The 23,577-nt window shown below is 54.1% G+C and overlaps 1 protein-coding gene across 2 annotated transcripts; it reads left to right on the top strand.

Annotated features, from left to right (window-relative positions):
- Nucleotides 1-1,097: 1,097 nt before the first annotated feature.
- Nucleotides 1,098-23,346, top strand: TYK2 (tyrosine kinase 2). Of its 2 annotated transcripts, XM_081232095.1 has the most exons (26): nt 1,098-1,174; nt 2,224-2,341; nt 2,483-2,588; nt 2,898-3,113; nt 6,073-6,196; nt 6,318-6,465; nt 6,782-6,945; nt 9,841-10,207; nt 10,796-11,005; nt 11,126-11,283; nt 14,047-14,155; nt 14,250-14,439; nt 14,524-14,627; nt 14,723-14,905; nt 14,994-15,081; nt 15,988-16,115; nt 17,003-17,138; nt 17,221-17,375; nt 18,096-18,246; nt 18,728-18,825; nt 19,057-19,249; nt 19,625-19,743; nt 20,115-20,287; nt 20,507-20,624; nt 21,573-21,683; nt 21,767-23,346. In XM_081232095.1, exons 4-26 carry the CDS (start codon nt 2,918-2,920, stop codon nt 21,899-21,901), a joined length of 3,558 nt encoding a protein of 1,185 aa, XP_081088221.1. In that variant the 5' UTR covers nt 1,098-1,174; nt 2,224-2,341; nt 2,483-2,588; nt 2,898-2,917; the 3' UTR covers nt 21,902-23,346. The 2 variants fall into 2 exon arrangements, with proteins under 2 accessions (XP_081088221.1, XP_081088220.1); XM_081232094.1 differs by lacking the exons at nt 1,098-1,174; nt 2,224-2,341; nt 2,483-2,588 and having other exon boundaries at nt 18,719-18,825.
- The last annotated feature ends 231 nt before the right edge of the window (nt 23,347-23,577 follow it).

Genomic DNA, 23,577 nt, shown 5'->3' on the forward strand with positions numbered 1-23,577 from the left:
GGATTTCTCATCCTGAGTCTCCTCAGGGTGCATCATTGCAGGGGGTGTGGGGTGTGGTGTGCTGTGGCTGATGGCTTGATGGTGGGCATCCTGTTTCTATCCTGAGTTCCCTCCAGGGTCACCATCTGGGGGGCTGTAATGTGATGGCTTGATGGCTACAACATCCTTTGTTTATTGATATGGCAGGCAATATTTTTCATTCACAGAACAGTAAGGAAGATTTAATTCAGGACTATTGCAATAGGCGGATTGCAAAAGGGGAGAGCATTGGGCTCAACTCTGAATGCAGCAAGGACAGCTGGGGATTGACAGCCAGAGCAGAGTGAGGATGTCCATGGAGACATCGAGGGTAGGGGCATTCTTGCTAAAGAGAGGCCAAGGATGTATACATCAATGGTGGGGAATGAGAAACTTGATCAGATATCAAGGGTTGGGGGATGACTTAGAAGGATTCTTTGCTTAGACTGTACTGTGCAGGCCAAAGAGAGGACTGTGACCAAGGTTGAGGAGTAGTCGAGAAGAAGGTTCAGAAGACTACGTGTAGGCCTCAGAACTCGGATCAGGTGGGACGTCCAAGCTGCTACCTTGAGAGCAATGGGCCCTCAGAGGACAGGGCTACAGGTGATCAGAAAAGGGATGTGAGCTGGTGGGCCGGAAATGCCTCCCGTAGAGGAAGGGGTTCTCAGGCCGCGAAGCAGGGCTGGTCAGGCAGACAGGGACGAAAGGCAGGACAGATGTAGGACCATATGGCAGGGGAGTTGGAGGACTGAAAGACTGCCGAGCTGAGGACCTGGGCTTGCACCAAGGTCAAGTACGGAAGCCTGACTCAGGCCCACCGCCTTCCTGGTAACGGAAGCCGCCTTGCCCCGGCAAGGCCTCACACGCCCGCCCGCTGCTGAGCAAAACATGAAGCCGGCACCAATGGGAGCGCCGCCGTAGCAGCGAGGGGGCGGAGCAGAGCGGCCGCCAATGAATGTGCCCGTTTCAGGCAGCCAATGGGAGTCGGTGTCCCAGCGGCGATCAAGCGGCGGCTGCCCCTGGCTGCTGGGCGGGGCGGGGTCCCAGGTTCGAGCCGCAGTTCCCCGGAAAGGGTGAGTCTGGAGCGGGGCGGGAGGGGGCGCGCCCGGGAGGTCATCAAGAAGGATGCGGCCGGTGGGACTGCCCTTTACAGGAGGTGGGTAGAAGCCCCTACACTGCCTTGGGACTGATTGATGCCCGGTGGGTACATGTCGCTGTTCCCGCCCCTGCCAGCAGGGTTTGGAGATTTCTGTTGGGGGGCGGGGGCTGCGGACCTCACCCAGACCTTATCTTCAAAGCTGGGTCTGGGCCCAATGGGGACGAGGAAGGAGGAGATGGGCACCTGCAAAACCCCATACCCACGATCTTATCTCGAACGTTAATAAGATAATAATAGCGAACATTTATCAAGCTCTTATTGCACGCCAGGCCCGGTGCGGAGCCCTTTCCCTGTCTCACCTCACTGAAGCCTCCCAACAACCCTTTGAGAGAGAGACTGTTTTATGCCCATTTTCTAAATGAGGAAACAGGTTCAGAGAGGAGTTGATTCTTGACGACTCCGACATTGTGCTATTACAACCTTCTCTTTTCCCCCATCACTGTCTTAAATCAGTAACATCGGTCGAATCGCTGATAGCCCCTCCCTGCAAATACTGGAGACCCTAGGAGGCCTGAGCCCTGGGCCTGGCTCTCGAAAAGTTCCAGATTGTTGGGGAAAGAGCTGAACACAGACCCTTCTCCGCTCAGGGAGCCAGCAGGGACTGGGGTCGCTGGTGGGTGTAGATGTGGTATGCAGGAATCTCGGCCTGAAAGAGAAAAAGGATTATGATGATAAAACCAATAATGACTTCATTCTTGTTTTTATCATATTTGTTATTTTTTCATGCCTGTATCAAGGTACTGAACGTGTGACATGCAGAGTTGTGTTGAAACGTCACAACCTAATTGATCTACAACTCTAGTTTAAAAAAAAAAGGATGTAGAAAAAATAACCGTAATACAATCATCTGTTTTAGTTACACAATATAAAAAACATGTAAAGTGTAGCAGCAGTAATCAAAATATGAGGTGGAGGAGAATGAAAAGTATAATGTTTACCAGTCCTATTGAAGTGAAGCTGTTATTAGCTTAAAATAGGGCGTTACAAGTGTGAGGTATGTTATGTAAGGCTCATAAAATGTCTTAAACTTATAACATTAAACTTAGGGTAACCACAAAGGAAAAATCTTATAGTAATTACATCCAAACACAAAGAAAGACAGCAGGATAAGAAACAAGGAACAATGGATCTACAAAACAACCAGAAAACAACAAAATGGCAATAGTAAGTCCTTACCTATCTGTAATATGGTGACAGTGGTGTGTAATTCACTTACAACTCTAGTTTAAAAGTTAAAAAAAAAAGAATGTAGAAACTTCACAACCATCTCTTCATGGCAACACTCTCAGCATCTCCATTTTCCAGATGGGGAAACTGAGGCCCAGCATGGCTAAGTGACTCATCTGAGTCGACACAGGATTCACCCCCAGGTGTGTCTGGCCACCCCTGTCTGCCTGGTTATTTTGGAAAGGTGGGTTCAGAGCAGATTAAAAAAAATTTATTGGACAGAGCAGATTTTTATATTGGTGAATTTGTCCAATAAAGGGGTTTGGTGGTGTTATTGTTCATGACTGATCTGGTAGGTGGGGACACATACCCCAACTCCATCAAACGGTTGTGGAAACTGGGGCTCAGGAAGGGGAATTGGGTGCCTAAGTTTGCACAGCTAGCAGGGGTCCAGAATCCTCCCCCCAAGCCTCAGTCTGGATGGTTGGAAGGTTGAGGTGCTCAAAGGGGCCTCCAGGCTGAGGCCTGGGGCTGACAGGATGTTCCTTCCTAGGCAAGCCAGCTGTCAAGAGCATGCCTCTGTGCCATTGGGGGGCCACCACCAGGGGCAGAAAGCCCGATGGGGATGGAGCTCAGCCCATGGCCACCAGAGGAGGCCTGAAGGTGTTTCTGCACTGGGCCGGCCCCGGTGGCGGGGAGCCCTGGGTCACCTTCAGCGAGGCCACACTGACTGCGGAGGAGGTCTGCCTCCACATTGCACACAAAGTCGGTGAGTCCCGGGCATCAGCCCCATGGCGGGGTGGAGGTGCTGGCAGCTGCTGGGCCTCATCCATCCAGTCGTCTGCCCATTCATTCAGAGGACATTGAGCGAGCACCTAGTGTGTGCCAGCCCCCAGTTACTACATTTGTAGAGCTGATATTCTAATAGGGATCAACAAGAAACACAATAAATAAGAAAACTGTATAGGAGGCCAGAGATCATGGTAAAAGATTTAAAACTTGAGGAGATAAGGGACTGAGCCACAGGTATATCTTGGGGAAGATGGCGCCAGACAGCGGGAACAGCAAGTGCAAAGGCCCTGAGGTGGGGACTTGCCAGCAACAGCGAGGAGGCTGGTGTGGCTGTAGACGAGTGAGTGAAGGGGAGACAGGAATAGGTGAGGGCAAGCAGGTGATGGCACAGGTTGTACAGGGCCTCTTGGGCCTCAGGAAGGACTTTGGATTTTACTCCAAGTGAGGTGAGAGCTACAGAGGACTGTGAGTGAAGAAGGAACGTAATTGGACACAAGTGTCACAGATGATCTCTGGCTGCTGTAGGGGGAGCAGACTGTGGTGGGTGAGAGCGGGAGTAAGGACCTCCAAGTAGGAGGTGATGGGGCAGAAGTCAGCCAGTGTTTTAAACACCAGAGGGAGGAGTTCAGGGCTTAAAGTTTTCCCCAGGAACAGTAGTGAAGCATGGAATGGTTGAGAGAGCCTGCAGCACATGTGCTTGAAAGTTAATTTCTCCTGCCGGAGGAGAAGGTCTCTCCAGGGGGACTTTGCTTACATGCCCTTTCCTCCAGGGCGTCCTCTCAAACCCCCTGTCCCACAACTGGATGGGGGCCTTCTGGTAGATTTCTCTAACACCTTGTACTTTCCCATCAATGGCAGATTCTTAAGGAAGTACTGGTTTTCTGGGTGGTGTGAAACATGCCTGGCCAAGGACCCAGAGAACCTGATCTTTTTGAGGAAGCAAAAGATCTTAAGAGTAACTGGAGCATAGTTTTCAAGAATTTGGAAGAGGAAGTAGGAATTGAAAGCAGAGCATAATTGTCTGGGTCCAGGTCATGGTTATTCAGTGCTGAGGGGGTTGGGCTTTCTCAGGGGGCAAAGGGGAGCAATGGAAGTTTAAGCCAGAGAGTGAAACAGATTGGTTCTTTAGGAAGTTGTCTCATAGAGAGGCATGCTCCTTCTTTGGGGGGCAGTGCACTTGGATGCAATGATTCTTTTCTTTTTTTTTTTTTTTTTGGCTGCGCCATGCGGCTTGTGGAATCTTAGTTCCCTGACTAGGGAACTAAGCAGTGCCCTCGGCAGTGAAAGCACCAAGTACTAACCACTGGACCACCAGGGAATTCCAGGATGCAATGATTTTGGAGAGCAATTTGGCATCGTCTAACATGGTTGAAATGTACATTCCCTGAAGGCACACAGTTCCACTCCTAGATATGCACTCTACAGATACTCAGCTCATGTGTTCCAGGAGATGTGCACAGGAATGTTCAGATTGGCTTCATTTATCTTAGTGAAAATAGGAGACCATCTCAAAGTCTGTGTATAGGAGAATGCACAAATCAGTTGCAGTATGGTTGAACACTGGAATACTATACATCCAGGAAAAAGGAATTTAACCAACGTTACATATATCACGTGTGAAGCTTAAAACCTATCATAGCATGAAAAAGCAAATTGCAGGACACCTATGGTATAATACCGCATTTGAATTTATAACATTCAAAGCTAGGTGAGAGAGAATATAAAAATGATAAACTCTAGTTCAGGAGAATGGTTACCTCTTTGTGGGAGGGGAGAGGAGGTGGATATAGGTGGGGGCTTCAGTTGTACTTGCCAGTTTTTATTCTTCTTCTCGTGGCTGGTACTTAGGTGATTATAAATTATTCTGAAGGACTTCCTTGGTGGTCCAGTGAGTAAGACTCTGTGCTCCCAATTCAGGGGGCCTGGGTTTGATCCCTGGTCGGGGAACTAGATCCTGCATGCATGCTGCAACTAAGGAGTCTGCATGCCACAACTAAAGAGCCCTCATGCCGCAACTAAGACCCGGCACAGCCAAAACAAAGAAAGAAAGAAATTTTTAATTAAAAATAAAAAAATAAAAATAAATAAATAATTCTGAACTATTTTAGATACAATTTTTAAGTGATGTGTATAAAAAATAGATGCTTGGGCATCCAGTGTGGGGAGTGACAGTAAGTTTGGAGGCTGAACTAGGGCTGAGTTTTGGATTTGAAGGAAGTAAGTAGATCCCAGAGAGATGGAGGATGCAGAAAGTACAGGACTTGTGACCAATCTGATGTGGAGGGGGTGGGACGAGTTGAGGACAAGGATGAAGTCCGGCAGAGAGGGGGCAGGTTTGGGGACCTCAGATGAGATCTATTTGGAACAAGGCACATCTCAGGGGGCCCGAGATGTCTAGAGGAAGACAGCCAAGGGGTAGTTGGATATTTCTCTGGGTCTGGAGTTCAGAGAGAGACCAGGCAAAGTGCCAGCAGTCCGTACAGCTGTGTTAGTCAGTCTATGATAGGTTTTGCTGTAGTAACAAGCAGCCCCCCCAATTCTACTGGGTTAAGACAATGAAAATGTACCTAAAATCTCATGCAGGTCAGATGGTTCCCCTCTATCTTATAGCTTCACCACTAGGCATAAGGGGTTTCCAACATCCCTGGGGCAGCGAAGATGGCAGGAAAGTTTATTTCTAGGCCTGGAAAAATGTACATCCCTTATGCCCACATCCCACTGGCCAAAAACCAGCCCAATGCCTCCATCCTAGCTGCAAGGGAGGCTGGGAAATGTAGTTTTCCTGTGAGGCCACAGGATGGTTTACATATTGCATTGTCCTCTGTTGGCAAGGCAGGAGGCCCAGGGAGGGATTGTGAAGGGAGACGGTGGGTCTGGGGGTCCACAGGGCTAACGGCAGCAGGCACTAACTCCTGACTCATTTCTCCCCTGTCCAGGCATCACTCCACCCTGCTTCAATCTTTTTGCCCTCTTCGATGTCCAGGCCCAGGTCTGGCTGCCTCCAAACCACGTCCTGGATATGTCCAGAGACTCGAACCTGATGCTGCACTTCCGCATGAGGTGGGTGAAGTCCCCTTGGAAGGCTTTCGTTCTGTCCCCTCCCTCCCTCCCCTGTCCCCACCTTCCTGGACCTGGTCTGAATCTGTGCTAAACCCCAGCTGCGCCCCCTCCCTTCCTGCAGGTTTTATTTCCGGAACTGGCATGGCATGCATCCCCAGGAGCCGGCTGTGTACCGCTGCGGTCCCCCAGGGTCCGAGCCTTCCTCAGAACAGGCAGAGCAGGGGGTGCAACTCCTGGACCCTGCCTCCTTTGAGTACCTCTTTGAGCAGGTGTGAGCAGGGCTGGGGAGGTGAGACTGTTTGTGAGGGAGGTTGCAAATTAGGAGTCCTCACTTCCCTCCCAATTTGCTATAGCTAGTAGGTTTCAACTCATGCCATCTGGGATCCTTTGGCTGCCTGAACCAAAGGGTTTTGAGACAGGGTTGTAGGGGTAAGAGTGCTGTGATCGATTAGTGATGTCTGTCACAGGCATAGGGTTGGACAGAGGAGGCATACATGTGGGGTCCTTCCCTTCCCCAAAGTGACCAGAAGCTGGGGAGTGAACAGGTTCTCATGCCTCCCTTTCTGCCTGATTCCCCATCCCCAGGGCAAGCATGAGTTTGTAAATGACGTGGCATCGCTGTGGGAGTTGTCAAGCGAGGAGGAGATCCATCACTTTCAGAACGAGAGCCTAGGCATGGCCTTTTTGCACCTCTGCCACCTTGCTCTCTGCCATGGTGTCCCCCTTGAGAAGGTGGCCAAGAAGATCAGGTATCTGAGAATGAGGTGGGAACACTGCATAGGTGGGTGGACATGCCCAGGCATCTGGTGGCCAGGGTAGACCTTGCATACTGTCATGCCTTCATTCATTCAACAAACATTTATCGAGCGCCTACTGTATGCTTATACTAGTTTTTTTTTCTTCCGGCCGTGCTGAGCGTCTTATAGGATCTTAGTTTCCTGACCAGGCATTGAACCCAGGGCCCTGACAGTGAAAGCACTAAGTTCTAACCACTGGACTGCCAGGGAAGTCCCTGGTACTAGTTTTGGGTGTTGGGGACACAACAGTCAACAGGACAGACAAAAATCCCTGCCCTCCTGGAGGTCACATCTGATGAAGGAGATGGGCAATAAACAAAATACAAAAATAAAATGTATAGTGTTTTAGACGATGATAAGTGCAATGGGGAAAATTAAGCAGGAAAAGAGGAAGAAGGGGTGTGTCAGGGAATGAGGGGCGTACAATTTAAAACTGGGTCATCATAAGAACCTGCTGTATAAAAAAAATAAAACAAACAAACTGGGTCATCAGGGAATTCCTCACTGAGAAGGTGACATTCAAATTAAAACTGAAGGAAGTGAAGGTGGGAACCAGGTGGGTATTTGGGAGATGAGAATTCTCCACAGAGGGGTCAGCCAGTGCAAAGGCCCTAAGATTGTACCATGCTTGATATATGGTGGAGGAAGTGTGACTGGAGCAGGGTGAGCTTGGAGGACTCCCTAGAATTCAAGGGAAAAAAGGAGGCAGGAGTCTGGAGAGCTGCTAGCCTCCACTGCAGTGAGGGCTGGGGCAATCAGGGCACACTGCCTGGAGGAGACAGCAAGAGAAATGGGTCTTTCAGTGCCTGCAGTTCTTTTTTGGCCACGCCACACAGCTTATGGGATCTTAGTTCCCCAACCAGGGATTGAACCCACGCTGAGTCCTAACCACTGGACCGCCAGGGAACTTCCCAGGACTTGCAGTTCTTAAAGCACATATTTTTCAATCCCTGTCGTGTTATCACTGGAGGACTAGGGCTATGACAGTGAAGCCCAGGACGCTGGGAAGCCCAGAGGAGGGACCCTATCCAGCCTGGAGATCAGAGGATGCTCCTGGGGGGAGGTGATTTCTGCTAAGACCTGAAGGTTGAGTTGGCTTTATCCAGATGTAGATTGCTTTGGCCAAGCATTCGAGGGAGAGGGAACAGCAAATACAAAGGCCCAGAGGCAGGAGGTGACAAAGGCCCAATTTCCAGAGGAACTGAACTCGGAATGTGATTGTCCAAGTGCAGGAGACGGCCAGGCACTAGTCAGGGAACCTTTTTCCCTGAGGGCACTAGGGAGCCCTGGAAAGCTTGGAAGTGGGGGCAGAAGGCAGCTAGGACCTTGACCTTTAGGATCTTTGTATTCAAAGGTTGGAAGAGGTGGCTTGGGACATGGAGGATGAGGCTTGGAAATCTGTCATCTAAGTGGGCTATGCTGGTGCGCAGGTGCAGGGCAGGAGAAGGGATGAAGGGTATGGCTTTGTGAAGAGCAGAGGGGCTTCCCAGAGCTGTGCCTTTTATTGATAATCATATTAATGATCAAAACAATAGTGACTTCTCCAATAATAATAATAGCCAATGCTCACATAGTCCTTATTTTATGCCAATCAATAGTCCTGATTCTCTCATCAGCCCTAGAAGTGGGCACTGTTTGATCCCATTTTACAGATGAAAAGACAGAGCCCTTTAGAGCTTAAGGAAGTTGCCCAAGAGCTGGGATTTCCGACCCATAGTCTCCTCCAAAGTCCAGGGCCCTGGGCCCAGACACCACCTGACCTCCCTGTGCTGGCCCTTTATAGCATTCTCTTTCCACCTTCATGACAGCCTGCCTGTTTTTGGTTTTTTTTCAGTTTTAATATTTTTTATTTTTATGTTTTAAATTTTTGGCCGCGCTGGGTCTTCGTTGCTGCGTGCAGGCTTTCGCTCTAGTTGTGGCAAGCGGGGGCTACTCTTTGGTGAGGTGTGCAGGCTTCTCATTGTGGTGGCTTCTCTTGTTGCAGAGCACGGGCTCTAGGCGCCTGCGCTTCAGTACTTGTGGCGCATGGGCTCAGTAGTTGTGGCTTGCGGGCTCTAGAGCACAGGCTCAGTAGTTGTGGCGCAAAGGCTTAGTTGCTCCGAGGCATGTGGAATCTTCCCGGACCAGGGCTCGAACCCGTGTCCCCTGCATTGGCAGGCGGATTCTTAACCACTATGATACCAGGGAAGCCCCCCCTAATATCTTTAAAATTGAAATATAGCTGATTTACAATGCTGTGTTAATTTCTGCTATACAGCAAAGTGATTCAGTTATACATATATATACATTCTTGTTTTTTTCATCCTCTTTTCCATTATGGTTTATCATAGGACATTGAATATAGTTCTCTGTGCTATACAGTAGGACCTTGTTGTTTATCTGTTCTATGCATAAAAGCTTACATCTGCTAACCCCAGCTTCCTACTCCATCTGTCCCCCAACCTCCTCCCCCTTGGCAGCCACCAGTCTATTCTCTATGTCTGTGATTCTGTTTCCGTTTCGTAGATAGGTTCATTTGTGTCATCTTTTAGATTCCACATATAAGTGCTATCATATGGTATTTGTCTTTCTCCTCCTGACTTACTCCACTCAGTATGACAATCTCTAGTTGTATCCATGTTGCTGCAGATGGCATTATTTCATTCCTTTTTATGGTTGAGTAGTATTCCATTGTATATATATACCACATCTTTATCCATTCATCTGTCGATGGACATGTAGGTTGCAGCCTGTCTGTTTTCTAGACGAGGCAGCTGATGTTCAGAGAGATGAAGCCACTTGCCCCACGTCACCCAGCTAGGCCTGCAATCCCGGCCCCTGACTGCCCCCTCCTGGTCGTCCCCACAGCTTCAAGGACTGCATCCCACGCTCCTTCCGGCTGCAGATCCGGCAGCACAATGCTCTGACGCGGCTGCGACTGCGGAGCATCTTCTGCAAGTTCCTGCGGGCCTTCCAGCCGGGCTGCCTCTCCCAGCAGGTTGTCATGGTGAAGTACCTGGCCACACTCGAGCGGCTGGCGCCCCGCTTCGGCACAGAGCGCGTGCCCGTGTGCCACCTGGAGCTACTGGCCCAGGCCGAGGGGGAGCCCTGCTACATCCGGGATGGCGGACAGGCCCCTCCCGACCCCGGGCCCGAGTCTGCCGCCAGACCCCCCACCCACGAGGTGCTGGTGTCGGGCACCGATGGCATCCAGTGGCGGCTGGTACAGGCAGTGGTGAGTGGGGCGCCTCTTCCATCTGGCAGTTCAGGGCAGCTGGGGGTGGCGCGCTCTTGCTCAGCCTTGGCCTTGGCCCCCGAAGGTGGTTCTCCCCCACGTGCCTCTGGGGTGTGTCAGTCTGTGCCTGGGAGTCTGTTCCTTTTTCTGTTTTGGTTTGGTTTTTTGTTTTGTTTTTTTTGGTCACGCGGCGTGGCATGTGGGATCTTAGTTCCCCGACCAGGGATCGAACCTGTGCCCCTTGCATTGGAAGAGTGGAGTCTTAACCACTGGACTGCCAGAGAAGTCCCTGGGGGTCTGTTTCTTGGGGAGTGTCCTCTGTCTGCCTGCCCCCCTGGGGACCTGATTTCTGGGGTCTGGCATCTGGGGCTGAGAGGGTGAGGAACCTCCATTCTACTCTCCCTGAAGTTCCAGTTTCTGGCATGTGTATCTCTCTGGGTGGGTCTCCTGTCCAGCCTGTGACACTGGGGTTCTTGGGGGGGGGATGCCTGGTCCCTCCAGCTTCCGCCTCTTCCCCGGGGAAAGGTGCAGTGGGACTAAACAGGCACTGCCCTGCTCCATTCACCTGCCCCACGTGCTGGTTTCCAGACTCCCAGTGCTGGTGGTGGTGGTGGCGGCAGAAGGATGCCCCATGCTGGCCCATCTGGGAAGAAAGCCAAGGCCCGGGAGGTGGGCAACCAGCCAGTGCACAGACCTCAGGAGGCCCCATGGGCCTACTTCTGCGACTTCCAGGACATCACCCACGTGGTGCTGAAAGAACGCTGCGTCAGCATTCATTGTCAGGACAACAAGTGCCTGGTGGGGCCCGGGACGGGGGGCCGGGCTGGCCGTGGGGGGAGGGTTGGGGGGTGGTGGGAGCCTCTAGCCTGTGACATCTGCCTGATGTTGTCCTCCCCACCACCGCCCCCCGGCCTGCAGGAGTTGACCCTGCCTTCCCGGGCTGCGGCCCTGTCCTTGGTGTCACTGGTGGATGGCTACTTCCGCCTGACGGCCGACTCGAGCCACTACCTATGCCATGAGGTGGCTCCCCCACGGCTGGTGATGAGTATCCAGGACGGTATCCACGGACCCCTGCTGTGAGTGCCGGGGAAGGGCGGGTGGGCTGCGTGGTGGTGACTGAACTGGGCAGTGAGCTCTAGGGACTGTGGGGTTTGAATGAGGTGTGTGCATGTCGGTGTCTTAGTGTGTGCATGTATGTCTTAGGGTGTGAAGGCCTGTGTGTTCACCCATGTGTATGAGTGCACATGTGTGTGCAAGCATCCATGTCTCAGTGTGTGCATGTCAGTGTGTGTGCCTGTGAGTGTGGGTGGGTGTGCATGCACGTGTGTGGGAGCATTCGTGTCTCGTGTGCACACGTGTCTGTGTGTGCATGCGTGTACATGTGCAAGGATTTGCTCATACTGCATTGTTCATGCATTCACGTCAGTGGGTGCTCATGTGGGTGCCTGTGCGACGCGTGCATGTGTGCAACCAGGGGTTGGGGGGGGAGAAAGGGCACCTGTAACGGCATGGATGGTGTGTCATGCTGAGAGTGCCTGGGTTTGGGACTGTCACCGTGCATGTCTGGATGTTTAACGGCCCATTTGGCATGCAGCTGTGTCACTACTCTGGTGAGTGCGTTTTGTTTGGTTTCGTTGGTGGTGGTGGTGGTTTGGCCACGCCACGGGGCATGCGGGATCTTAGTTCCCTGGCCAGTGATGGAATCCGTGCCCCCTGCAGTGGAATCTCGGAGTCTAACCACTGGACCACCAGGGAAGTCCTCCAACTGCGTTTTAAATTGTCAGTGTGTGTTTTTGCACGTGACAGGGCTGGTGAGTTTTGCTGGGCTATGCGTTGTCCAAATGCTGGTGGCTGTTCAGATATATGTGTGGGTGTTTACACCCCTGCAGGCATGTGTCTGTCCTGGTACTTGTGGATCACTGTCTGAGCACTCCTGCTTGGACGTGTGGGGCTGAGAATGAGAAGTGTCAGGGCTTATGTGGTCATCGGGTGTGTGTGGCCGTCCTGTATCCTGCCGGGTTGGGGTTTGTGACTATCAGCTCATCTGGTCATTGGCACTGTGCCTGGGTATCCCCTGTCCTATCTGTGACACTTGGACCGGCCCCTGGGTCAGTCTAAGAGGTCTCACCCTTCCAAGCCTAGTCTCTACACCAGAGGAGGGTGAAGCGGTCGTTTCACCTCTCAAGGGCTGTGACCGTACGGGGTCTATGGGCCATGTCAGCATGTGTCTTAGTCCATTCGGGCTGCTGTAACAGAATGCCAATGACTGGGTGGCTTAGAAGCCACAGACACTTATTTCTCACAGTTCTGCAGGCTAGAAGTCCAAGTTCAAGGTGTTGGCAGATCCAGTGTCTGGTGAGAGCCCCACCTCCTGTTACATAACCAAAATTCAGTCTTCTGGCTGTGTCCTCATATGGTGGAAGGGGTGAGCGAGATCTCTGGGGTCCATTTTATTTTTGTATTTATTTATTTAAATTAATATATTTATTTAATTTATTTTTTGGCTGCGTTGGGTCTTCGTTGCAGTGCCCTGGCTTCTCACTGCAGTGGCTTCTCTTGTTGTGGAGCATGGGCTCTAGGCACACGGGCTTCAGTAGTTGTGGCGCTCAGGTTTCAGTAGTTGTGGTTCATGGGCTCTAGAGCACAAGCTCAGTAGTTGTGGCACACGGGCTTCGTTGTTCCATGGCATGTGGGATCTTCCTGGACCAGGGCTCGAACCGGTGTCTGCTGCATTGGCCGGCGGATTCTTAGCCACTGCGCCACCAGGGGAGTCCCTGGGGTCCATTTGATAAGTCACTAATCCCATTCGTGAGGGCTCCATTCTCATGACTTAATCACCTCCCCAAGACCCACCTCTTAATGCCATCACCTTGGTCGGGGGTTAGGGCTTCAACATAGGAATTTTGGGGGGACACAGACATTCAGTCTATGGCACCACAGATGTAACTGTCAGTCTGTGTGGCCGTGTCACCTTGTAGTACCTGATTGTGCTTATGGCAGTCGTCACCTCTGGGTCTGGGATGCCAGTGCCCCTGTGCTGTTATGTTACACAGCGGCTGTGTCTGTGATCTTTCATACTTTTTTTTTTTTTTTTCGCGGTACGCAGGCCTCTCACTGTTGTGGCCTCTCACGTTGCAGAGCACAGCCTCCGGACCCGCAGGCTCAGCGGCCATGGCTCACAGGCCTAGCCGCTCTGCGGCATGTGGGATCTTCCCGGACTGGGGCACGAACCCGAGTCCCCTGCATCGGCAGGCGGACTCTCAACCACTGCGCCACCAGGGAAGCCCTTTCATACATTTTTTTTCTTTTTTTTTTTCGGCTGCACTGCGTGGCATGCGAGATCTTAGTTCCCCGACCAGGGATTGAACCTGCACCCCCTGCAGTGGAAGCGTGGAGTCTTAACCACTGGACCACCAGGGAAGTCCTCTGTCTGTGATCTTTTCCTTTCGGTGTGTGACAGACTGTGCATTGTGCGTCACCCTGGGAGTGGCAGTGTCTATGGCTGGGTGTGTGCCCATTTGGCATCTGATGGCTGTTTCCTGTGTGAGTGTGTGTGTGTGTGTGTGTGTGATCTTGTCGGCCATGGTGTCCACAGTTGTTAGGCACGAGCGTGTGCCTGTTCCAGTACCTGTGTCTGTGTGTGAGTTTTCATGCATGGGACAGGGTTACCTGCATGTGTGTGTTCAGACACAGTGTCACCACATAAGCTGTGTCTGACATTTATCCCAGCTGGGAGTGTGACCCGCTGGGCAGGTTTTGTGTGTCCTTGTTGTCAGGTGTGGGTCCAGCAGTGCCCCCAGGTGCCCTGACGGTGCCCCTTTGTGCCCCCACCCGCCCAGGGAGCCATTTGTGCTAGCCAGGCTGCAGCCCGAGGACGGCCTCTACCTCATCCACTGGAGCACCAGCCACCTCCACCGCCTTATCCTCACGGTGGCCCAGCGCAACCAGGTGGGCCTGGGGCGGGGGTCCTGGGCTGGGGCTGGGCGTGCTCCCTGCCTGGACCCCTGCTCACCGCCCTCACCCCTGCTGCCACCCGCTCCAGGCACCTGGCGTGAAGGGCTTACACCTACGGAAGTTCCCCATCGAGCTGCAGGCTGGGACTGTCGCACTGGAGGGCTGGGACCGGTCCTTCTCCAGCGTGCGTGAGCTGCGGGTTGCCCTGCAGGGCTGCTCCTTGCGGGCCGGCGATGACTGCTTTTCCCTGCGCCACTGCTGCCTGCCACGGCCGGGAGGTACCAAGATGGGGGTGCCATGGGGCTCGGGGTGGGGGGCCTCTTCCCTCCGTGCCAACCTTCAGGGACTACTTCCATCCCCAGAGATCTCCAACCTCATCGTCACGCGGGGACCTCGGGCCAGCAGCAGGCCGCTCAACCTCAGCCATCTCAGCTTCCACCGGGTCTGCCAGGAAGACATCACCCAGGTGCGTGGTGCAGGGGTGGCCCCTGCAGGCGTGGGGCACCAGGGAGGCAGCCTGGAGCCATTGTCATGGAGATCTTCCACACCATGTCCCCCCAGCTGTCCCACTTGGGCCAGGGCACAAGGACCAACGTGTATGAGGGCCTCTTGCGAGTGGGGGGCGGAGGCCCCGAGGAGGACAAGATGGATGGCGGGGACCCCCCCATGCCTGGGGCGGGCTGTGAACAGGAGCTGCGAGTGGTACTCAAGGTGCTAGATCCCAGTCACCATGACATCGCCCTGGTGAGTGAGCATGGCCAGGGGATGGGGGGCAGGGTGAAGAGGGTCAGGGTCAGGGCCTGCAGCCCCCTAACCTGCCCCGTCCCCACAGGCCTTCTACGAGACAGCCAGCCTCATGAGCCAGGTCTCCCACGTGCACCTGGTCTTCGTGCACGGCATCTACGTGCACGGCTCCGAGAGTGAGTGGGCCCTGCCCCACCCCCAACACACACACACACCCCACCCCACTCTGCCCCATTTACAGCCCGACCCCACTTATACTCTTGACCTGCATCCTTATCCCTGACTACACACTGACCTTTGACCTACACCCCGACCCCTAAACGCACCCCAGCTTGTGCCCATCGACTCTCACATCCAGCCTAAACCCTGTCCACACCATGACCCTTAGCAGCTCCCTGATCCCTGGCTATACCCCAACCGTCTATCTACACCCCGACTCCAGACTGCATCCCTAGCTCCATCTACCACCCAAACACCTTTACAATCCAGCCCCTGTGTATCCTCTGACCCCCTCAATACCGTGACAGCATGCAGACCCCAGCCTTGTTGGCCACCCTGATCCTCCCCCCCACTCCCGCTACTCTGTGTGTACCTCCTTGTACAGGGCGCCCATGGCCAGCCCCAGACCCGCTGACCTCAGCGCCACGTGTCCAGCCACGTGTCCATCTCTCCTGCTTTCCCCGCAACGCTGGCCTACGTGCCGACCCTGCACACCTCTCACTGCACAGGCACCCCCAGCCCTGTGGGATCCCAACCTCCAGCTCCACTCCCTCCATTCGTCTGCACCCTCCCCCAGGTTCCCCAGTCCCGTCCTGACCTTTGTCACTCACTCGAAGCCTCCTCTCTACCCCAGCCCCACCCTGGACCCACATGCCAGCATTCAGCTCGGCCTCACCCTGCACCCACCTCCGCCGGCCCTCTGTACTGCATTCCTCCTCTCCCCAGAGTTGCTCCCGAGCTTCCCCCACACCCTTGCCCGACACCTTCCCCACCTACAATCCCAGCGCCCCCCCCAGTCCTGCCCCCTGGCACCCTGGAGGGTAAGCTGGTGGGCAGCACTTGCAGTGGCTGGGCCTTTGCAGACATCATGGTGACGGAGTACGTGGAACACGGGCCCCTGGACGTGTGGCTGCGGCGGGAGAGGGGCCACGTGACCCTGGCCTGGAAGCTGGCAGTGGCCCAGCAGTTGGCCAGTGCCCTCAGCTACCTGGTGCGTGGTCTGCGGGCGGGGCCTGCGTGGGTGGGGAGGGCCAGGGCAGCCCCCACGTTGCGTATGGAGGCCTGAACGCATCCATCCACGCACTGGATCTTCCCATGAACCTCCTCTGCTCACGCACCCCTGTGGCTCCCATCTCTTCCCACCTCCTCCACTTGGTGTCCAAGGCCCTGTGGCAGTCGCCTCTGTCACTCTTGCCATTTGTTCCCCAGCCCTTCCTGGTCCAGTCACCCCAGTTTCCAGAACACCCCCTGTGTGCTGGGCTCTGTCCTAGGCCCTGGGGACCCAACAGAGAACAAAACAGACAGAAGTTTCTGTCCTTGGGGAGCTGGCATTTTAGTTGGGAGGGACAAACGAGAAATAATAATTAGTACATTACATTACATAATATGCCAGAAAGTAGCAAGAACTGTGGGGAAAAAAGCAGAGGTGGAGATGAGGATTTGACACCGTTTGGGGAATAGGTGACGTCTTAAACAGGTGGGTTGGGGAAGGCCTCACTAAGGTGACCTGGAGGTGACATGGGGTGGGGGGAGAGGCAGGTAGTTGTGAGTGTATCTGGGAGAAGTCCATTCCAGGCAGAGGGGACAGCCAGTGCAAAGGCCCTGGGGAAGGAGCATGCCTTTCATGGTTTGAGGACCGCAGTAGGGTCCTCTGGCCTTTTGTCCCTGGCTGAGAGCCTTGGCCACCAGCACTGGGAAAACAGGAGGGACCCACTGGAGACCCAGTGCTGCCTTGTCAGTATGACAGTGGACTGGCATCTCCATAATGACCATGATTGTCTTTTTCACTTGGGCTGTCCCTGGGGGGACCATGTGGGACGGGGTAGGGGTGGGGTCTACAGCCCCCAGTGGCCACGCCCCCTTTCCCCCTTACCCCAGGAAGACAAGAGCCTGGTTCACAGCAACGTGTGTGGCCGGAACATCCTCCTGGCACGGCTGGGGCTGGCGGAGGGCACCAGCCCCTTCATCAAGCTGAGTGACCCCGGTGTGGGCCTGAGCGCCCTCTCCAGGGAGGGTGAGGACGCAGGCAGGGCTGGGTACAGGGGCGGGCTTCCCCCACTCCTTTTACCTTGCTGACCTCTGACTCTGGCCCCCAGAACGGGTAGAGAGGATCCCCTGGACAGCCCCTGAGTGCCTGTCCGGTGGAGCCAACAGCCTAAGCACTGCAGCCGACAAGTGGGGCTTTGGTGCCACCCTCTTGGAGATCTGCTTCGATGGGGAGGCCCCCCTGCAGGGCCGCAGCCCCTCCGAGGTATGTCCAGGGGACCCCTGGACCCTTCCCACAAAGAGGGCTGGCACCGCCAAGGAGTCCAGAGGGTACATTCAGGGTCCAGAGCTGCCTCCCCTCTGGCTGTGCAGCCTCATCTCTCTGGGGCTCCATCAGGTCATCTGTCAGTTGCAGTGAACTGCAGTCCCAACCTCATAAGGTCGTTATGGCACAAAGCAAATAGATCACATGCTTTAGGCAGAGTGACCAGGGCATCAAGGGGGAGGCACAGGCTGTCGGGAGGAAGGGGACCCAGAGGATGCCCCTGACCCAGCTGAGGGATGGGGCAGGGCTTCCCAGAGGAGGTTTTAATCTAAGTGCAGAAATATCAGTGTCCCAGGCTAGGAAGAGCAGCCTAGGTGGTGGACACAGCCTATGCAAAGGCCAGGAGGCTTTGGGGCATTCAGGGAGCTGCAGTATGCAAAAGTGTCCTGGGAGCAGAGGTGGGTGGAAGGCAGGGCAGGAAGGGCCAAGTGTGAGATGCTCCAGCACAGCACAGTCTGCTCTACTTGGGTTCCAATCCTGACTCTGCGGTGGTGGGCAAGTCTGCATCCCATTGCCGAGGCTCAGTGGCCTCATCTGTAAAATGGGAATGACAAGAACGAGGACCTGGCTGGTCTAGCCCTGCTCTGAAGACTTGACTCTGCCTCTTGGGGAAGGGGACTGAGGGTGTACACTGACTCCTTCCGGTCCCCTCTCCAACAGAAAGAGCGCTTCTACCAGAAGCAGCACAAGCTGCCTGAGCCCTCGTGCCCAGAGCTGGCCATACTCACCAGCCAGTGCCTGACCTATGAGCCAGCCCAGCGGCCATCCTTCCGCACCATCCTGCGTGACCTCACTCAGCTGCAGCCCCAAAGTGAGCATCACTCCAGGACGGGGACCCTGGAGAGGGGGAGGGGCTGGGATCCCTGCTGACTCAGGCATGGTGCACCCAAGTCTCTGTACTTAATAGGGTGGCTTAGGGTGTGTGCTGGTTTCTAATTCACTTGAGTAAGGGGGAGGGGAAGCCCCAAGCTCTCCTTTATGTTTTGCTTGGGGAGAGCCACAGCTTCTTTGGATGAATTAGACCCTGGCAGATTTTTTGGTTATTAATGAAAAGTTTGTGCCCTTTACCCTATCTCAGAACATCCCAGGTGTTGGTTATGGTGCAGCCAACTCTGTGTTTTGGACAAGAAGTGGCATTTTCCAGCCCTTGCAACAACAACAACAACAAAAAAGTTTCCTTATCTCTGGGATCGGATGCTGGGGATAGCAGTAGCTGGCTTTCTGTGTCCCCAAGTGTGGACCCTTTTGGGGAAAGGGCTGTGTTCCAGACTCACCCACTGTAGCTCTTCCAGATCTCGTTGATGTCTTGTCTGTGAACCCGGACTCACCGGCGTCAGATCCTACGGTTTTCCACAAGCGCTATTTGAAAAAGATCCGGGATCTGGGTGAGGTAAGGGCGAGGCCTGGAGGACCGGGGGCAGGGCATGGGCTGCTCGAAGGCCCTGGCCTTAGAGACTCTCAGCTTCAAGGGAGGCCCCGGGGAATTGAAAGGGAGGCCTCGGTCCCAAGGGGACCCATCCACATGAAGTAGGTGGGGCCTTGGATTTTCCAAACAAACCTGCCTGGAGGTGGGGCCTGGGGATCTGGGGGTGGGGCTGACGCTCCCACACGCTCCGGCCAGGGTCACTTCGGAAAGGTCAGTCTGTACTGCTACGATCCAACCAATGACGGCACTGGTGAGATGGTGGCCGTGAAGGCCCTCAAGGCAGGCTGCGGTCCCCAGCTCCGTACAGGCTGGAGGCGAGAGATCGAAATCTTGCGCACACTCTACCACGAGCACATTGTCAAGTACAAGGGCTGCTGCGAGGACCAAGGTGGGCGGGGCCTAGAGATGTAACAGGGCGGGGCTGTGTCTTGGGTGTGGCTTGGTGAGCGGGGCCAGAAGGACCTGGCCAATTAGAGCCTCTCAGTCCCAGGTTGGAGGATGCAGTTTGCAGACACCAAGGTGGGCGAGGCCTGGCTGCCTCCTTTCCATCCTTAGGCGCTCTGCTGGGGCCAGGATGTGTGGGAGCCACCGTCAGCTCCCTTGCCTGTGGACGGGTTCAGGATGGGTCCGCCCCACCTGAGGACTGGTCCTAGTGTGGATGGATCTTGGTTTTCCCTCCCCGCCTTGGGATAGGGGGTGCAGGGTGGGCAGCCTGTGGTCCAGGTCTCTACCACCCTTACGGGCCGCTCCTCTCCGGTGTCAGGCGAGAAGTCGTTACAGCTGGTCATGGAGTACGTGCCCCTGGGCAGCCTCCGAGACTACCTGCCCCGGCACAGTGTCGGGCTGGCCCAGCTGCTGCTCTTCTCCCAGCAGATCTGCGAGGTGGGCCTGCCTGCCCCTGCTCCCAGAACCTGCCCCCTTCTTTGGCTTGGCCTGAGCTTCCTATCTCCCCTGCCGACCCCCCTGGGCCTGCTCTCCTCCATCCTTGTCCATTCAGCAGATCACCTGCCCACACCCCCACTGGCCCAGGCCCCCACCCCCTCCCAATTCTCCCGCCCCCTGCCCCGAGGGCGCCCCCCATGTGGCTCCGCCTCTGCTGTCCCGCCCTGCCCCTTTTTGCTGTAGCCCCAGCTGCCCTCCTGCCCGTTCTCGCGCCTGGTCCCCGCCAACTTGACTGTCCCCCAGCCATCCTGGTCACTGCTTCTCAGGCCCGGTCCTGCCCCCGCGCTGATCCTGACTTGCCCCACCCCCAGGGTATGGCCTACCTGCACGCGCAGCACTACGTGCACCGAGACCTGGCCGCACGCAACGTGCTGCTGGACAACAACAGGCTGGTCAAGATTGGGGACTTCGGCCTCGCCAAGGCCGTGCCCGAAGGCCATGAGTACTACTGTGTGCGCGAGGATGGGGACAGTCCTGTGTTCTGGTAACCAGTGGGACCCAGCCGGAGGGAGGGGTGCCAGGGTCACCTGGAGCAGACAGGGTGGAGGAGGTGGATGCTGGGGTCTCAGACGACAGGGCCTGGGTCAAGTGACACTGCCCCCCCCTTAAGGGTGGGGCCCTAACTGGGACCACAGGGCTCCTAGGCCTCAGGTAAGGACTCCAGCTTGGTCTGGCCCAAGGCCTGAGTGCCCTCTCTCCCCAGGTATGCCCCGGAGTGCCTGAAGGAGTGTAAGTTCTACTATGCATCCGACGTGTGGTCCTTTGGGGTCACCATGTATGAGCTGCTGACCTACTGTGACTCCACCCAGAGCCCCCCCTCGGTGAGAGCCAGGCCCGCACCCCGACCCCATACTAGAGGAGTTAGCGAGGCATGCATTCAGTTCCCAGGTCCCCCACCCTAGCAAGAGCTTAACCCACCTGAGCCTCACAGTCGCATTCTGTCAAGTGGGCCAGTTACACTGCAGAGGGCTTGGATTGTGACTGAAACCCACTCAAATAGGAACGGCTTATTCTGCCATTTGCAAACCCCAAGGGGACCGTGGGAACATGGCTTGATCTAGACCTTCAAATGCCATCAGGAATCGCATTTTCTCCATCTCTCAGCTCTGCTGTTTTCCGTGGTAGCATTTTGTTTTTTTCGCCGTGCCACGCGGCATGTGGGATCCTACTTCCCTGATCAGAGATCGAACCTGTGCCCCCTGCAGTGGAAGCTCTGAGTCTTAACCACTGGTAGCATTTCTCAAGCAAGCCTTCCCTTTGTTGTGGCAACAGTGGACCCAGCTGAGGGGAGGAGGGTCTTTCTCTTTCCAACATAATTCAGGACTCTCTGATTGGCCCAGCTTGGCTCACGTGCCCTCCAGGGAGCCACTCACTGTGTAGTCCTTGGCTGAGGGGAGGAGCCTAGAGTATGTTAGGGGTTTATTCCCAAAGCCAATCAGAGTGCCTTTATAGGAAAATTTTTAAAAAAGCTTTCTGAACAGGCAAAAGCAACTTGCTGAGGCTTAATAATAATAGCAAGCACCTAATTCAGACTTACTCTATGAATATTAGTTTATCTAAGTTTCACAATAACCCCAGGTGGTAGATGTTATCACCCATTTTACAGATGAGAGAACTGAGGCCCAGAGAGGCGAAGTCATAAGACCAATGTTGTGCAGCTAAGAAGTGGTAGAGATGGCATTAGAACTCCTGCCGTCCAGCTTCAGACTCTTGACCTCTATCTAGGCAGCCCCGCCTCTTAAAAAGAGCTTGTCCTGTTTCTTCTGTAGAAATTCATCGAGCTCATAGGCCTCACCCAGGGGCAGATGACAGTGCTGAGGCTCACTGAGCTGCTGGAACGAGGGGAGAGGCTGCCACAGCCAGAGAAATGTCCCTGTGAGGTGAGACCCTCCCTTTTCCCCGTGCCCCCACCATCGGACCAGGGAGAGAGCAGAGATCACAGCCTCAGTTTTTCCTTCCCCAGATCTATTGCCTCATGAAGAACTGCTGGAAAGCAGAGGCCTCATTCCGCCCGACCTTCCAGAACCTCATACCCATCCTCAAAACGGCCCACGAGAAATACCAAGGCCAGGCACCCTCAGTGTTCAGTGTCTGCTGAAGCCTGCCAGCAGCTCTGCTTGGGGGGATTGGAGCAGACGGTACCCACAGAGAGGACCTCCTGCTCCCCACCCTAAGAGGAGCCCAAGAGGGGGTGGTCAGCCTCACTGACTCCCTGTGCCTTACCCCTGTCTGGAGGCCCCACCCCTCTGAACTGACTTTCCTTGTCTTAGTCTGTTTGGGCTGCTATAACAAAACGCCACAGACTGGGTGACTTATAAACAACAGAAATTTATTTGTCACAGTTCTGGAGGCTGGGAAGTCAAGATCAAGGCACCAGCATGATTGAATTTTGGCAAAAGCCCTCGTACTGGTTCATAGCCTATGCCTTCTTACTATGTCCTCACAAGGTCCAAGGGGGCAAGGCATCTTTCTGGAGCCTCTTTTATAAGGGCACTAATCACATTCATGAGGGCTTCACCCTCATGACCTATGCACCTCCTAATACCATCACGTTGGGTGTTAGGATTTCAACATAGTGATTTTGAAGGGACAGAAACATTCAAACCATAGAACCGTCCAAGATCATGAGCCTGACACAGGCTCCTGAGGGACCCAGCACAAGCAAGGAGCTAACCAGGCCCTTGAATCTGATCTTTTTATCTTCCCCCAGCTCCTGCCCTTGGAGCCCACTATCTCCCCTAACTGGTTAAAAACTCATATTTCCTCTGCTAGAGGCATGGTCCTTGGGCCCTTCTTCAGCAAGTGTCCACTCTCCTGGGGACTACAGCTAGAGCAAGACACTCATTGCAGAAGTCAGATTGAACTATTGAACCTTTGCTCACCTCTAAATCACCAGCCAGCAATTAGACCAATGCCTGGAACACAGAAGGCCCTCAAGATATATGTTAAATATATCAACAAAGGACCTGGAGGACCACATGCCATGTAAATAAGATTGCCAGTTTCACCTTTTTCTCGCTGTGTGACCTCAGGCAAGTGGCTTCCCCTCTCTGGGCCTTAGCTCTCAACTATGAACTTGGGATGGTCATGCTTGCTGCCTTGTAGGATTAATGTCAAGAGCTAATGAGGGCTTCCCTGGTGGCGCAGTGGTTAAGAACTGCATGCCAATGCAGGGGACACAGGTTTGATCCCTGGCCCGGGAAGATCACACATGCTGCAGAGCAACTAAGCCCATGCATCACAGCTACTGAGCCTGCACTCTAGAGCCTGTATGCCACAACTACTGAAGCCTGCTCATCTAGAGCCCATGCCCTGCAACAAGAGGAGCCACGACAATGAGAAGGCCACGCATTGCAACAAAGAGTAGCCCCCACTCGCTGCAACTAGAGAAAGCCTGTGCACAGCACCGAAGACCCAACACAGCCAAAAATAAAAACAAATAAATAATTAAAAAATAAAAGAGCTAATGAGGTCGTATCTTTCAAATGCTTAGCAGAGAGATATGCAAACAACTGCTCAATAAACATTTGATATTATTGTTAATCTGGTGTTTGCCAACGTGTTTCTGCTTAACAGGTATACTTGAGATGGGTCTGCCACATTGTGAAAGGCAGTTAGATTTCTTTCCCATGGGATTTCCTAAGACCCTGTGCATTGCAGCCCTCCTGACTGGTCAGTTTCACACTATTCTAGTGATACTTGCTTTTTATAACAGTTTTTAAAATTAAATATTCATTATAATTGTAAACCTTCCTTTTTTTTTTTTTGGTAGAT

This window comes from Mesoplodon bidens, assembly GCF_964165515.1.
Source record: "Mesoplodon bidens genome assembly, chromosome: 4".
NCBI classification, from domain to species: domain Eukaryota; kingdom Metazoa; phylum Chordata; class Mammalia; order Artiodactyla; family Ziphiidae; genus Mesoplodon; species Mesoplodon bidens.

Coding starts and splice junctions, on each gene's coding strand:
- TYK2 (XM_081232094.1), top strand. CDS start 2,918: ATGCCTCTGTGCCATTGGGGGGCCACCACCAGGGGCAGAAAGCCCGAT. Junction 14,156..14,249: donor CGGTGGCCCAGCGCAACCAG/GTGGGCCTGGGG, acceptor CACCCGCTCCAG/GCACCTGGCGTGAAGGGCTT. Junction 19,744..20,114: donor TCTCCCAGCAGATCTGCGAG/GTGGGCCTGCCT, acceptor CCCCACCCCCAG/GGTATGGCCTACCTGCACGC.